The sequence below is a fragment of the Pelecanus crispus genome, chromosome 1 (genome assembly GCF_030463565.1).
Source record: "Pelecanus crispus isolate bPelCri1 chromosome 1, bPelCri1.pri, whole genome shotgun sequence".
In the NCBI taxonomy this organism is placed as follows: Eukaryota; Metazoa; Chordata; class Aves; order Pelecaniformes; family Pelecanidae; genus Pelecanus; species Pelecanus crispus.
The window spans coordinates 78,271,406-78,287,404 of NC_134643.1; the positions used below are offsets into that span (position 1 = coordinate 78,271,406).

General features: G+C 46.8%; 1 protein-coding gene across 1 annotated transcript; it reads right to left on the reverse strand.

The window, feature by feature from the left end:
* Nucleotides 1–5,443: 5,443 nt before the first annotated feature.
* On the reverse strand, nt 5,444–6,896 carry LOC104024717 (alpha 1,4-galactosyltransferase (P1PK blood group)). Its single transcript, XM_009482390.2, has one exon. The coding sequence runs from the start codon at nt 6,852–6,854 to the stop codon at nt 5,772–5,774; it is 1,083 nt and encodes a 360-aa protein (XP_009480665.1). The 5' UTR covers nt 6,855–6,896; the 3' UTR covers nt 5,444–5,771.
* Between the last annotated feature and the right edge of the window lie 9,103 nt (nt 6,897–15,999).

Genomic DNA, 15,999 nt, shown 5'->3' on the forward strand with positions numbered 1-15,999 from the left:
TACTGGCCCTTCTCTGGGCTTGCTCCAGTATGCCCGTCTCTCACTTTTACTGGGGAGCCCAGAACCGGACGCAGCACTCCAGATGTGTCTCACCAGTGCGGAGTAGCAGGGAAGGATTGCTTCCCTTGACCTTGCACGTAATGCTGTTCTACATAGTGCAGCCCAGCAGGCTGGTGGCCTTCGTTGCCACAAGGGCGCACTGCTGGCTCCTGGTCAACTTCTTGTCCACAGGTGCATGGAGTTACCTCTCACCAGTTGAATCTCTCTCTGTTGAACTTCACGAGATTCCTGTTGGCTCATTTCTCCAGCTTGTTGAGGTTGCTCTGACAGGCAGTTCAACCACCTTGTGTATCCACCACTCCTCCCAGTTTTGCATCATCTGCAAACTTGTCGAGGTGGCAGTCCATCCCATCACTGTCAAGGCCATTAATAAAGACATTAAACAGTACAGGCCCCAGCACAGATCCCTGGAGTGTACCACTAGTTACTGGCCTCCACCTGGATTTTGTGTCACTCATTACAATCCTTCAAGTCCAGAAGTTCAGTCAGTTTTCAAATCCACCTCACTGTGTAGTCCAGATTTCATCAGTATGCCTATGAGGCTGTTGCAGAGACTGTGTCAAAAGCCTTACTAAAGTCACAATAAACAATATCTGATGCTCTTCCCCTGTCCACTGAGCTGGTCATTTCATCAAAGAAGGCTATCAGTTTAGCCAGACATGAGTTCCCCTTTTTAAATCCATGCCAACTACTCCTAATCACCTTCTTGTCCTTAATATGTTTGCACATGACTTCCAGGAGGATTTGCTCCATCACCTTCCCAGGGGTCAATGTGACACTAACTGGCCTGTAGTTCCCTGGATCCTCTTCCTTGCACTTCTAGAAGATAGGCAAGATAGGAGTGACTTTTGCTTCCTTCCACTTCCCCTGATCTCTACAACCTTTCAAGCATAACAAAGAGAGTTCTCACAATGACATCAGCCAGCTCCTGCAGCACTTGTGGGTGCATCCCATCAGGTCCCATCATCTGTCTGTTCATTCAGTCCTGACATGTATTCCATGGATGTGGTGATGCAGAAGAGACTGTGGTACGCATCCCCCACAAGGAGGGATTACAGTGTAGAGAAACATCCCCAAGTTCCTCTTACCTGTAGCCAGATGCAGAAATTAATTTTGGTTTGCTTCAAACTGATCTCTGAACTCCCTTTCAATCTCTCATCTCCTACTGACCTTCTGCCTCTCTAGCAGGCTTCCTGCTCCTTCTACAGTTCGGGGGAAAAAAAAAATGTTGGTAGCTTTAATATCTTTTGTTAATTGTTTTTCAAACAACGTTTTCTATAGCCTAATGGTGTTTTCATATTTAACTTGCCACACTTTATGTGCCTACCTAATTTCCCCCCCTGGAACTTTCTTACTTCTCATACCTCTACCAGCATACTGCAGTGCCATGGCAGCTGCTATTTGGCCCCATCATTATACACAAATTTAAAGGTCAAGATCTCAGCTTGAGCTGTAAAGGCAGGGTGCAGCTGAAGTGACTTCCTCCTGTAGTTTTCCATTCTGGACTACACCTATTCATCCACGTTCCAGGCATGGTTACACAGAAGGTACCAGAGAGGCCACAAGCCAAGTGCACACAGGGAATGGTCACAAACACTTTTGGAGATGAACCTGAAGTACATAAGAAAGACCAGAGTGCCCATGTTCACAAATGGCATATCCAAACAGCATGTGGAGAGCTTTGGTTTTCCTCTTCTCTCCTGATGAGGACAAACCAGCCCTAGGCAGACCTCAGCTCCCAACACGTATGTAATTAAGGCAGGTAACTGCACTTTCCCCCAAGAAGGGCACTCTTAACCTTCTTTGCACCATAGCCTTCCTGGACTGTGGGGGGGAGGGAGAAGAAACAGGGAGAAGAACAGGGGAACAAAGAGCCCTACAGAGTATTACTACTTACCACACATCCTAGATCCCCCCAGCACAAGAGCTCCTGGCATAGGAGCGCTCTCAGCCAGCAGAGAGAAAATAATCATCATTCAGTTTCTTCCCAGGAGACCACGTCCAGGATTACCCTACTGATCCTTCCTTACTCCTGTTGCACTGTCCAATTCTGCGTCTCCAACCCCCACCCCTGGTTTCTCTCCTTGATGTGCTGCACACCTGGGTACCAGCTAACCTTCATGAGCTCAAGGACAAAGAAGACAGGGCAAGAAACAGCTAGTGCCTTCTCACCACTTCCCATCATCATTGACTGCGTATCAGCAATGAAGAAAGGACAGGCAACTATTTTACACCTCAAGGGAAAACTGTTTCCCTGCCTCTTGACTTGAGGAGTCACAATAAAACTCCTCTGCACACCAGACCCCACCAGTCCTTTCACAGCCTCTCAAAATGCTGCCCTGGACTCCAGGGTCTTTCGATCTCAAGGTCCCTTCCAACCCAAAGCATTCTATGATTCTATAATGCATTCTATTCTATGATCAGGCTCTGAAAGGCTGTGAAAATGAATGGCTGCAGGACAAGCTTTCCACTTTTAGGTCTACAAGAGCACAGACACTGTTACTACTAAAGGAGGCTGTAGCCCATCACCCAGGGAAAAAGTAACACAATTTCTCATGGAGTTTCCTATTCCATAACATCCAGACCTTCAGAGTGAGACTAAAATGCCTTGCTTCAGATAGATTGCAGGTCATGAGTGATGGGGCAATACCTAGTTGGATTAGGAATCAGTACCACACACTGTGCTTTCCTCTGTTCCCTCTGCTCAAGTCCTAAAGATAGCATGTAGTCATGGTCCACAGAGCCTTCTTTCCACATGTGCTTATGCTCAACTTGTCTCATGTTCATTCCATGCTTTTAATTCTAGTGAGTCACTTCAGGACACAACTTTAAAATACTTTTCTGCATAATAACTAACAGATTGCTCAGACCTACCACCAACGCCTTGCAGAACAAAATGGAACATCTTGGCAGAAAGAAGTAAGAGTAAAAACTGTATTTATTTTTCTTTCACAAGACAAAGGGGAAAAGGCCAAAGGCTGCTTTGGTTTGATTCTCTCCTTATCAAACCTCGGAACATTGACTCTACAAGGGAAAAAAAAACCAAAGAAAAACAACAACAAAAAAACCACTCCACTTATCCAAAAAGGCACTTTCCTAGAATAAGCAGTGGTACATCAAGCCAGATATTAATTGCAGTGGGTCCCAAACACTTCCATCATCAGTTCATGGTATTGCCACAGTAGAGTCCTCTGTTATGCCTTTATGATCACCAACCATCTCTGATAGGGATTCCTAGCTCACTAAGACTTCTGTTGTTTAGCCCAAAGGTCCCAAAACAGAAGGAACCAGTAGAAGGAGAAACCATGCCTCACTGACCACACACTAGGCCAGGGCTGACAATTTTGCACTGCTTCTAAAAAAAGCAGTTAAAAAAACCCACAGGGTAGTAACAGGGAATGTAGGGAGTGAAAACAGCATCCATTTATACCACTTAGTGTGTTGAAGAATGCTTATAGAGTCAGGAAAATCTACTCTTTCCCCACAAAGTCTTTGTTCTTAAAGAAGTTCAGTGTTGGGAGAGCTGCAGACATTCCAAATCCTGAATGCCTCCAGAATATACCATAAAGCTGGGCAAAACAAAGGGGCAGCACTACATACATACACGCATGTGGTGCCAGCCACAGGAAGGGTGTTTCCAACACCTTCTTCACTCCAGAGTAGCTACTTGTGCACTGACCTCGCACCCTGCCCACAGGGTGTGACTCACAGGCAGGTAGCTTTCAATCAAAGGAGCACTGGCCTCCGATCAACACCAGACAGCTCAGGAAAAAGAAAAAAAAAAAAAAAAAAAAAGGCCGCACCCTCCTTAACTTTCCACGGTCATGTTCCCTGAGGGACAGGGAACTGTTTTGTAAAAGTGATGGGCAATTTTTCTTTCTAATTTTTGTCATCAAAGAAGAGACAAATAAACCTGAGACAAACGGCAAAATGTTGCATGCACAGTCTTTTATGTTTTTGACCATTGCCTTGGCTAAACCAAGCAAACTTCACATTGCTTATGGTTGACCTGGGAAATAGAAGAGGCCTCAGACAACTGCAGATCTAGAAATCATTTGAGTCACACTCAGAGGACTTGCAGAGAGCACCATGTGAAAGAGCTGTCACTTTGGGGCCAGGTGACACTGAAGATCTGACTGACTCGTGGTCATCAAAGGGGCCACTGGACCACCCCACTGCTGTTCCTAGGCAAAAGGAGAGGAGGCACACTGGAGGCAGAAAAGATTTTACAGTGAGATCATAATCTCTTAGTAGTGTAGGAGAGGGGATGGCCGATGCTCTGCCCATCTGTATTAACCCTATCGCAGTGCCAAGCTCATGTGCCTCAGCAATCCCCTTTATAGAGTGTGGTGGGGACCAGATGTAATCATGCTGATGGTCTTGACCTTATTCTTTTTTCTCACTTCTCCTTCTCCATTATTTTCCGACAAGAACTGTAAGAACATCAATACGTCCTTTTGGACCATCAAGGCAAGGGACGAGTTTTCTGCCACAGTTTGTCCAACAAACTTGCCTCTGTCATGGGAACCCTCAAAGGCACAACACAGCCTTGCAAGAGATATGTTAACTTTCTCAACTGCAGTTCAAGAAGATGCTCAGGGAGAAGAGTAAATCTTTCCACTGCCCTCCACAGGACCTCCCAGAAGAGATTTGTACTCCCAGACAGTGAATTGCAGGAGTACTCCAGGCTACTTGAAGAGGTCCACCATAAATGACTCATAAATGGACTTGAATTTAGACAGCACGGGTTCCCTACCAAGCTCTCTGTAACCTTGGAAATACTTGGAAATACCATGCCTTTCTTTAGGATCCATCCAAGTGCTGAAAGATCTGGTGCATCTTAGACACTGTTACGGATATTTGATTACAGAGACAAACTCAGTGTAAAAGATAGTTCAGCTCTTCCAGTGTCAGGTGCAACTTAAGGAGTGATTTGGACGAGCTCTCCTGCTTATTGCAGGGTGTTAATTTGCCACTACTACAAAATAAAACACGGCTGCACAAGAGCTCCTTCTAAACAATGACCTGGCCTCAGATCCTCTCATGTTCTGATTTGCACCAAATTTCCATGTCTTCAGATCTATGACATCAAACAGAGACTGCAGCATCCTTCTCCCTGCTCAAACCAGACATGAGAAAGTCTTCTCCACCAAAGCCTTCAGAAGAGAAGGGAATGAAAATAAAGAGGTTGCTTTAGCCCGCCCTTTCTCCTCTGTTTTCCCCTACATTTTTCTCAGGACACCTCTTCTAGCACATCCCTAACTTCCCTCTCAGTTGCTGTTCTTTGCTCTCCCATCCTTTTGTTGCTTTGAGGACTGCACTTCAGAAGTCCTGAGAATCAGGCATGCAGATATGCATTTCTACAAAAGCCTCTTCCAGGTTTACAGCCATAGAAAGGGGCCTTACTCCTCTGAAAGGCTGATGGAGGCTGCCACAAGTGGCACAGCATTTGCTTTCCTCCTGAGACTTCTCTATCTGACCAAGCAGAGCAGAAGAAAGGTCCTACAGAGAAACAAAATGCTGCTGGTAGGCAGTTAAAGTCAAGACAAAGAGCTGCACAGACATCGGCTGAAGCTACAGGCTCCACCTACACCCTAAAATTGGCTTTTATCCTCAACTCCCACCACCTGACTTCAAAAGCAGGTTCATTTGTGATGGAACAGTTGGAGAGTTGTGGGCTCCCGGGCAACATCTCTTAGCTGACCCTTGAGTCACTGTCGTTCAGAGTCCTTCTTCATGATATCATACGTGGCAGGGCAGAAGTGAGAATGCAGCTGAGCCAGCAAAGCCTGGGATGTGATCTCCAGCCTTGTCCCTTGGCTCTTCTTGTTCCATATATGCACTGCATAGGTGTTATTGAAGAGGTGGTGCAGCTCCGAGGAGCTGACCACTTCGAAGTATTTCTTCCAGTCCTGCCACCGAATGGGATAAAAAGCCTCACGGGGCAGAGCACTCACTCCTTTGCAGCTCGTACTGCTCCGAAGACTCCTGATGGAGCACCACTTCTTGAAGACACGCGTTAGGAGCTGTGGGCCCTGGTGCCCCCAGATCCAGCTGTTGTAGTTCTCCACAAAGTCCTTCATGCAAAGCTCCATGAACTTGTGTTTGGGCTTAAAGGACAGAAAGGCCCCATTCAGTACATACTTGGACTGGGTACCGAGCACATTGGTGAGGTTCTTCAAGTTCTTAAGCACAATGAAGTCTGTGTCCAGGTAGATGCCACCAAACTTCCACATGATGGCAATTCTGCAGGCATCAGACAGGACGGGTAAGAAATAAGGCTCCCAGCGCTGTTGAGCCTGCAAGTACCACTTTGCCAGTGGTGTTCCAGAGAAAAGCTCCAGCAAGTCCAGGGGACGGATTTCCACATTAGGGAAGCAGCTCAGCAATGAGAAGCCCCAGTGGTTGGGTAATGAGGCATTCCCGTTTGCCAAACCTTTCATGAGTACCACGACCTTTGTCCCAGGGTGCATCCTGGCTGCTGACTCCACAGAGCAGGTGAACAGGTAACTGGGGTTAGTTCGCTCCGAGGTCTCCACAAAAAACACATCCCCTGGGGAAGAAGGAGGCCCACCAGCAATGGCGTGGGGAGGAGAAGGCACAGAGTGAGCACAATGGATTTCAACAGGCAAGCTGTAGACATGGCCCCTGCCTTTACGGTCCTCCGTGATTCTCCAATACAATATGATGGAGGCAAAGGACATGAACTTAAAGGTGAGGATAAACAGAGTCCTGAGCTTGTGGCTCAGCACCACCCTGGTCAGTTTTAGCAGGCAGCTGGACATCCTGAGCATTCTCGTTCCCGTCAGAGCCTGCTCTCCCAAGACAACCGTCGTGATCTGAAGGGGAGGAAAGAAGAAAAAACATTGACAGGGAAGGCAACAGACCATGAGCCTCAGGACAGTACTATGGCAGAGCTGCATGCTGAACTCTCCTTCATGCCTGCATGCTTGATTTATGCCTTTAGGTCATCTTTAAAAAAGCATCCTGGCTTCTCCATGCTGCCACAGTGCCCACAGGGCCCCATCATAAACCACAGCCCATGTTCAGGTTGTGAGGTTATGTGACAAAGCTTATCTGCACGCCCACAAAAAGCTCAAAGGGACAATGGCAGGAAGGGGAGCCCAAATTTACCCTGCCAGGCTACTCCCAGGCCAATCACAGGGACCATCAGCCCATCAAAGGCCCATCTGCCCAGGCCCAGGGGAGCACAGGAGCACAACGGCAGGCAGGATCCCGGATCAAGGACTCTGGAGGAGCCAGCACCTTGCCTGGGCCCCTCCCAGGGCTGTCACAGTGTCCAGGCATGAAACTCATCACCACAGTCACCAGGAGCAGCTCTCCAGATCACCTTTCAGACTAAGGGGGTCGCTGTCTAGCAGTGGGACATATTATGGGGTGCAGGGGAAGAAGAGTTTGGAACCGCACAGGACTTATTATGAGATATTTAGCAAAGGAACCAAAGGCGGGGCAAGGGAGGGGTTTAGATGATTTTGGGAAGAACAAGAGTGGGAAAATAGAAGTGTAAGGGGATAACAAGGGCCAGACACAGGTAAATAGCTTGCTGGTCAGTACGCTTGTCTGGCCATACCTTGTGCTTGATCAGCGCAGTCTTTCTTGTCTTATTAAATTCCTTTCTGACTCCTTCCTGGGTGAGGGCTTTCAATTCTGGGTGCACATGTGCATATCAGGGTGTGAATGCAGCCACTGGGGTCAGACCGTGGGTCGGAGGGTCTGTGTGTCCGTGGTGCCAGCAACTGGAGTGAGTGTGGGTGTGCAAGTGTGCAATGGCTAGCAAAGATCAAGTGGACCAGCCTGTGAGTACGCAAAGTGGCCTGGGAGCCAGGACTATGAGTGGGTCCCTAAAGGCCAGCTCTGGGTGCAAGAGCACCTGTGTGTCTCTAAGGGCGAGAGCACAGGGGGGTTGACTATGGGACATGGAAAGTTCTGGCCAGCTCTGTGTGTGTGTGTTTGATGGTTTGTACCAGCAACTGGAGTAGGGCTTCAGCCTTGGGGACTTGTATGTCCAGGTGCCACCAACTGGGGAGACTGGGATCCAGGGGCAGCTACTGGGCTGTCTAACCCCAGCTGCTGGAGGGATCCACCTTGTACATATGTCTGTGTATATTCTCACTTGGGGACTTCTGGTCCATCCAGAGAGGGGAGAAGGATGAGGCTGTTGGTGCTGCCTATGTTCATGTGGGTGCTCTGAATGCCTGCCTGTAATCTGTGTGGCCAACCATGTGTATGTACATAGGTATGTAGTGTATGTGTGTGCTTTGTGTGCGCCTGCCTGCTGAATACGTCTTCAGCCTCACTACTATCTGAACATGGAGCAGCAGCAGTCTCACTTCTCTAGGGCTGTTGGATCTGGTATGATATATGGTCCTCTAGTAATGATTACTCTCCTTCAAAACCAAAATATGGTCATACCTCTCCCTTTGTCTATCACAAACCAAGACTGACCCTTACTTCCCTGGATGCATACTCTGCTTACCACTTGTAAGGAAATACAGCATTTATTCCATTTTATCTTCATCAGTCCATTATTTTCAAATCAGACATGTACAAGAAGAATCCTAGGTACTAAGATTTTAGATTCTCTTTGGTCCCCCAGTTTGCTGCCATACTAATGATCCTGACACCCGACAGTGAGCGGGACAGCTGCTTCCGAGGTGTTTCACTTCCCCAGAGGAGAATACCTGTCAGCCTTTCCCAAAACTCAGAACTCATGTAAAACCCCAGTGCTACCATCTGTTCCTGTCAAGAGGTCTCAGCTCCCAGAATGGTACCTGTTTCCCCTCTCTTTATTCCTCAGTAACCACCCTGTGTCCCATATTTGGTACAAAGCTCCACAACATGGTAGTATTTACTGTGTTTCTTCACACGGCATGGTTCTTGACCATGCTCTTAATTTTATATTTAAGCCTCTGGATTTGAAGTACTTAACACTTTCCTTCACTGAAAAAAAAAAACCAAACATCATATTATTCCCTTTTTTCACCATTTAAAACCACAGTTTGTGAAAGAGAATCTAACATTATGACATTTAGGCCTTCAGTACAGCAGTCATCTTTAAAAGACACATTCTCCTCTTTTCCCACCTATTCTACTCACAGAGCCAGACCTTCTTTAGAAGTATGCTCAAGTGTAGGGGGACACCTATATAACCTCCTGTCAGGCAGTTGAGCTGGGACGCACAGTGCTACTTCTGCTTTTACAAGCCTAGCGTGACTGTCCTGGCCAGCCCCCATTTAGATCTCTGAAGTCCAAAGTGTAGATTTAACCATAAAGAGATACGTTGCAGCAGATGGAAGAGTAGAGCTGAGTTTATCTCCCAGAAAGTCCAACAGTTTTTAACAGTCTGAAATAAGGTTTGTTGAACAGTCTAATTGAAGGGCACTGTCATCAATGTGCCAACACCTTCCTCAAAATTTTGATGGTTTAGCTCCCACAGAGCAGCTCAACTGAAGCACAAATCTTGGGAAAACTGAGTGAACATACTTAAGAGAACGCTATTGCTTCCTGAACACTTCCCCCTTATGAGCAGTGGGGAGACAGCAATGTCTTTGATTTCTTTTAAAGATATTCAGCAGCTGAATAGGTGAGAAGTATCTCAGGCAGTAAATAGGTGCAGCAGATTGCAACAGCTGCTCCAGCAACAGCTGCTCCAGCAACAGCAGTGAAAGCACCAGGGAAACCACAGGCTCCTCCATGACAGTGCAATCACCTCTAGGGCTAAAGCAAAAGCTCCATTTCTTCCTATCATGTCTGCTGAAGTCTTATCTGAAGCTATGAGATGGCTGATGGTGATATACCACTCAAGTCCCATCTAGTAATTTCTATTGATGAAACAAAACAGGAGGAAGTGACCACAAACACAGAAATGACTGCCACACCAATGCAAACATGCAGCTGTGTTTGCTTAAAATTCACTCGTGCTTTCACTTTAGAGGTGCTTTGCGACTAAAAAGCAAAGCAAACATTAATAAGCTCTGTTCAAGGCAGTTTCCTCACCCTGTCAGAAAGAGGCGCTTTAAGCCTTTGCTGTGACAAGGCAGAGATGACTTAGCATCAAACAGGTTCCACAGCAGCCAGAGTCAAGAGCCAGGTCCTCCCTCACAGAAACCAGGCTGCACTTTCCCATGGGGCAGGGGACAGATATGTTGAGTTCATTTACTCTGGTGGACACACCAAGGAATAGTCTTGTTATTTTAAAGTACCTCTAGTATAGTACTTTCTGTGCAGGACGGTGTGCCGCATCCCAGCACCAATCACAACATCCATCCCACAAAGTGGCCTTCACATGCTGCCAGATACCTCCTCCTATTTCAGCCCCGATGGTTAGTTAACCATGGCTGAAGCAATATGCTGTTGGCTCAGCAAGGCACAGAGCATGCCATTCGAGATTTTCCACAAGGCAGACAGGGCTGCAATTCACTGAAGGTGATATAATAGAAGTTTAGAGCATTTCTGCATGGGTCAGGTAAAGTGCCAGTTTTAAATGCTTTGTTAAATATGCTCCCTAATATTGAGTCCAGGATGTTTTCCCAGATTAACATCAGAAAAGATCCAGAGTCATTTTCCTGCTGCTTCATGGAGAAGGTCAAATCTGTAATTCCATTCCTCTCTGCTGACAGGTTTTAGCCCTTGCTTTTGTTTTTCTGGGAAAGCCATGACAAGTTTTCTGGGAGGCGCACCTACAGCTTCTCCTCTAAAAGCCACTGGAAACATAAGTCACAAGAAAATACACAAAATCTTAAAATCGCAAACTAGTATCAAAGGACAATTGTCAAGGTAGACTTTTAAGTAACATTTGGTGCACCAAAATTAAATATATTAAGCTTGAATCTAGAGCTAAGGGAATTCAGAATAACCAGTGGACGTAATTTGCATCAAATGCATTTGGTGTCAGTGCACCCTTAAGTATAACAAAAAAAAAAAGCTGCTGAAAGTTTACATAAATCGGTTCCCAGTTACTGTGTTTCAGAGCAGCTACAGACACGCATTTCCTTCCTTTCAGGCACAATGGAAAACTAAAGCTTGAAAGCTTTCATCAAGAACAAGTCAGGAAAAAAAACGGATCTACAGACTATGCAAATTGTCAAAGCAAAGCGTGCAGCGCCTTTCAGTCCAAAGACCACTGCTCTGCACTGTCCCTTCTGCTTTTATCCCTTCGCTCTTTCAAGTTCAGAGCATTTGCCAAAACAGTAATAGGAAGTGATACTCTGAATTGTTGCTATGTGCTGTGGAGAGTTATGGTCAGGAGTCATCTCTAGAAACACTTGGAGTAAGGCAGCCTGCAGCAGAAAGGTGGACGAAGGACTCATGTTTGGAGCTGTGCTTTTTGGTTCTGCTCCCATGCTACAGATTGTATGGAAGCAGATGGAGGTCAGTTTGTATGAAGCCTGAGAGGGGAAACATGGTAGGCTTTCCAAAGGGTACACCAGGTACTATAGTTAACACATTTAAAATCCCTTGACTTTTTACACAGCCTGAGTCTAAGTTAAAGTTTCTTGCTTATTAAGGCTTCCCCCAATACTAACACTGTACATGTGAAACACCAAGAGATAACGCATTTGATTCCATTCACTTCTGCACACTTCATGATAATACGCAATTTGCACTTAGCTCAAGCAGTGCGTATCAGGATCATATGCAACCTCCCTGAATGCACTCCTTTTAAAATGCAACGCTATTCACACTCCACATGGCATTCGCACAGAGAATTTAGCTACCCAAACAAGAGCAGAGATTTCTAACATTGAAATTTCTAACATTGACTGCCTCCTCAAATGAATACAGGGCTGAAGGGGAAGGGTCATTTCTGACTTGCAGCTTTCCCAAAGTCTTCCAGGGAGCTCTGCAGGTGTGAGCAGCACCTCTGCAGCGAGGCCACCAAGGTGTGGGGCATGGGGCGGGAGGACCCTCTGGTGGATATCTGCTCCTCACCCCAACACGCCTCTCCCACTCAGGGACACCTCAGGTTACCCAAAAAGCCCCAGGAAGATTAATTTTCTTCTTAACTTTACGAAAAGGTATTGCTAGTCTTTAGACTATTTATTGAAATGTAAGACTCTGCATGTCCTTGCAAGGATCTCAAATGATCTTGAGTATTTCTTAGTGAAGTTTCATAAGCATGAGTAAAACACTACAGCCTGGTGTCTTCCTATGCCTATTTCATGAATAAAGTGGTAAGATTTACTTGCACCTGACAGACACAACAGCAGAAGATACTGCAAAGGCCCCATCACTAGGTATTGTACAGCTGGCCAGCGCTCCCAGCTGCAGCGTACAGCACCCCAGTGACGTGGGAGCTGTAACCTGCCTCGCAACTCAGAAAGTCCTGGGGTAAGTCGAAGCACACCCCTCATTTTCTTTTTTCGAGCCTCCGTCCCTCCTTCAGGGTGGGCCGTAGCCCCTTCACTTCCTCACTGCAGGTGCACCGTTCCCCACATTGCTCTGCTCCACACCTTCCTCCCCACTCTGCCACGGCCCTTGAGCCCAGCACAGGAGATGCTGCGGAGCAGCAGCTACGCAGGATAGCTTCAGGAAGCAGAGGTGGCAACAGCGAGCATCACCAACCCAGAAACCCTGAGCTGTGAGGCAGGACAGAAGATGGAATTGCTCAACAGAGGAGAAAGCACTGTATGAGGCAGCCAGGTTGCAGACAGGGAACCGGGAAGGAGCTGAGAAACACAGAGAGGGCTTCTGAGCCAAGGCTTTTGCCCTTGACATTGCAGCTATGCCTATGTCTGGCCCTGTACCCCATCGATCCGGACCCTGCCCCACAGACTGACCCCAGAGCTGCCTTGCCCCCGTGGCTGGGCCTCGTGTGGGGCTCCTGACTGAGCCCACTGCCCCCCAGGGCTACCCCACTCGGCTCATGGGGGCTGGCATGGGTTGGGGAGGGCCTGCCCCACCCCTTCATTCCCCAGTGCACCCCGTGGCTCCCCAGTGTACTGCTGGGGTAACACCACATAGCATCAGGGTGCTGGGCTCTGCTGTGCCAAACCAAAGTCCCTGGGGGATGGCACGGTGAAGGGTTTCATCCTGGTGGGAGCACCAAGCAACGCAACAAGTGCAGCGGAGTGAGGAAAGATGCCAGGGCCACTGCCAGGCACAGAGGGCAGCAGGAGGATTTACGGACAGAGCTGGGTAGAGAAAGGCTGTCAAAACCAGGAACGTAGCTACAGTGCGTAGTCAGAATGGTATCTCCTTCCCCCCAAAATAGTACACGAGCATCTTATTCAGCACCCTGTCAAGAAAAGCTTCCCAACGCTTTTTTTTTTTTTTCTTTATAGCTTAGCATTTGGGTCTTCTTTAACTGAAAGGAGAAGGTTTTGTACCTCACAGCTTTTAGCTTTCAAGAAACAGACCACACAAACCCCTCATCGATATTTAAAATAAAAGAGAAAGCAGAATTTGGCTGCAGAAAGCTGCTGGAAAGGACAAACAGACAAAAAGGACAGATGCTAGCAGTAGATCAGCTAGCAAACTGATACAGCTCTTTGTCACCAACAGCTTTCAAATAGTAGTTTCCAAGTACCGCATGTTTGTAGAAGGCTATGCACACTCATTGTATAACAGGGCTGGGAACTGCGTATAAAATTTAAGTCTAAACACTACTTTAACCCTCACAGCTCAAGCACATACCAGCACGTGGCTAGAAAAGGAGCAGCTCTTCGGAAGGCTGTGAACATACGAGGAGACTGCAGGAATACGGAAGTCAGAACCTGGTCAGGAAGTGAGCAAATCCTGTTAATCACCAGTATTACTGCTGCCTACAAGCTTATGCAAAGGCTTCACAGCAGATCTTGCAAAACAGAGAGAAGGAACTGAAGATGTTGTCCTCTTCTACAGGGAGATCAGTCGTATGTGACCAGCCATCCAGTAGCATTAACAAGTGAAGAGATAGAGCGTATCAGAGCACACTAATGATTAAACACTTCAAGCCTAATAGGCCAATGCATAGTGATTTTTCCTTACCCTAATCTGGACGACACTTTCTTTCTCTGTTTTTAAAATCCAGAGACATGCTGGAGAGGAAAGATGGTCCAACAGCAGCCCACTACACATGGATTCAGGGGATTTCTATTTATTTTGCTGCTCTGGAACAGGTTTCTTACAGGCCAAGGAATAGGTCACTTAAAACTAAAGCGTAAAATCTCACCTCTGCCTTGAAATCATAGTGAAGTAGATGCCTAAATTTCTTCAAGGATCTCAGGGGGTTGTTTTTCTGTCTCTAACACAACTTTCCTCCTGTGAACACTGAAGAAGTGCTTTCCTCCCTGGACAGAGCCACTGCAAGGCTGAACATATTCAAGATTGGGAGATATTAACCCATGTATCTTGCACAGATGGGAGGTTTTGTGCAATTATACAAAACATTCAGTGCGAACATTTTACTTTTTAACTGCAAAAGCTAAATAGTAACATGACTGTACTTAATTCTTCGCTTGCAGAGGAGCAGTTGGTTCACAATGCCATAATCTGCAGTTCCACCAGACCTCATTTAAACTGTTGGGCAGAGTTCCCAGCCCCAGTTTAAGATAATTGTAAAAGCCAGTAGAGACAAGCAAAGAAGTGAGTTGGTAACATATCACCTGTCTCCCAGTTGAAAGCACCACCCAAACTAAGATTTGTCAATTTGTTCTGGAATCTGAATGACCCAGCAATGTAAGGGGGTTTAAGGATTTGTTTGGGCAGGAGTCCCTGTGGCAAAAAGAAAAAAACCACCCCAGCTGAGAGCAGAGAAAGGGATCTCAAAGCCAGAAGACACAGTCCAAGCTTTTAACAAGCATGGGAAGCGCAACCCCTAGGGAGCTAAGTGATAGTACAGCTACACTGATTTACTGAGGGGGTGCCAGTAAAGAGAAGAGGGGTGTCCCCAATCTCTCCTGCTACCACATACTGGAACTTGATCCAAGCCACAACATCACTGATGGTAAGATGTATCCAACACTATACACCTGGTCTCCCCTCTGTGTATGGAACAGGCACATCTGTATGGTTTTATATGGTAACTGCACCTGGCAGACAGCAGCTTGTCTCTATACTAATGACCAAGCAAATGCAACAAAAGAAAGATAGAAGGAGAATTACAGATAAGTACCTTGTGCCAAAGTATCGGCTGATGACACGACAAAGCCAAGGCAATGGCTAATTGTTGCTAAAGCAAGCGGCCCCACCCCCTTCCTCCTCAGGCTCTTCCTTGGAATCAGAAGTGTTTCGGTTGGGTAAGACCTTTAAGATCATCCAGTCCAACCATTAACCTAACACTACCAAGTCCACCACTAAAGCAATTAAGGGTAGAGTAATAATTAATTTCATGTTTCCTGGCTTGGTGGCTGGATTATTTTTTATTTAAAGTAAAACTAGAATAGAATCACTAAGGTTGGAAAGGATGTCAAAGGTCATCAGTCCAAACATCAACCCACCACCACCATTCCTTGACGCTCCTCAGACCCTGCCATGACTGGCCCTGAAAGCTAAAGCACCAAAAAGCCCATTCCGCTGAAGGATTTGATTTTCTTACTGGTTTAGCTCCCAGAACTAGTTTTGCTCTACTGCAGGGTGAGACAGGCACAAACATTGGCACAGAAAGAGATGCAAGAACAGCCAGCCAGGAGGCTGCAGCCTTTTAGTATCACCTAACCTAGCGCCATGGTACCACCAAATCGCACACTGAGGCCTTCACAGTCCACAACTACTGAACTCAGCCCCGTGATACCCCTGAGCAGGAAAAACTTCATTACAGGCACTGTCCAATGGAGACAGCCAATGCCTTGAGAGCCAGTGGAAATCCTGTGAGAAGGAAAACTTGGGGCATAGCTACCAGCTGCCACCTGAACCACACACCTAAAACTAATTCATGGCAGGCAGATTCCTGTTCACCCAACATCACACCCTCCGGCCCTCAAAGATGACTGCCATTTT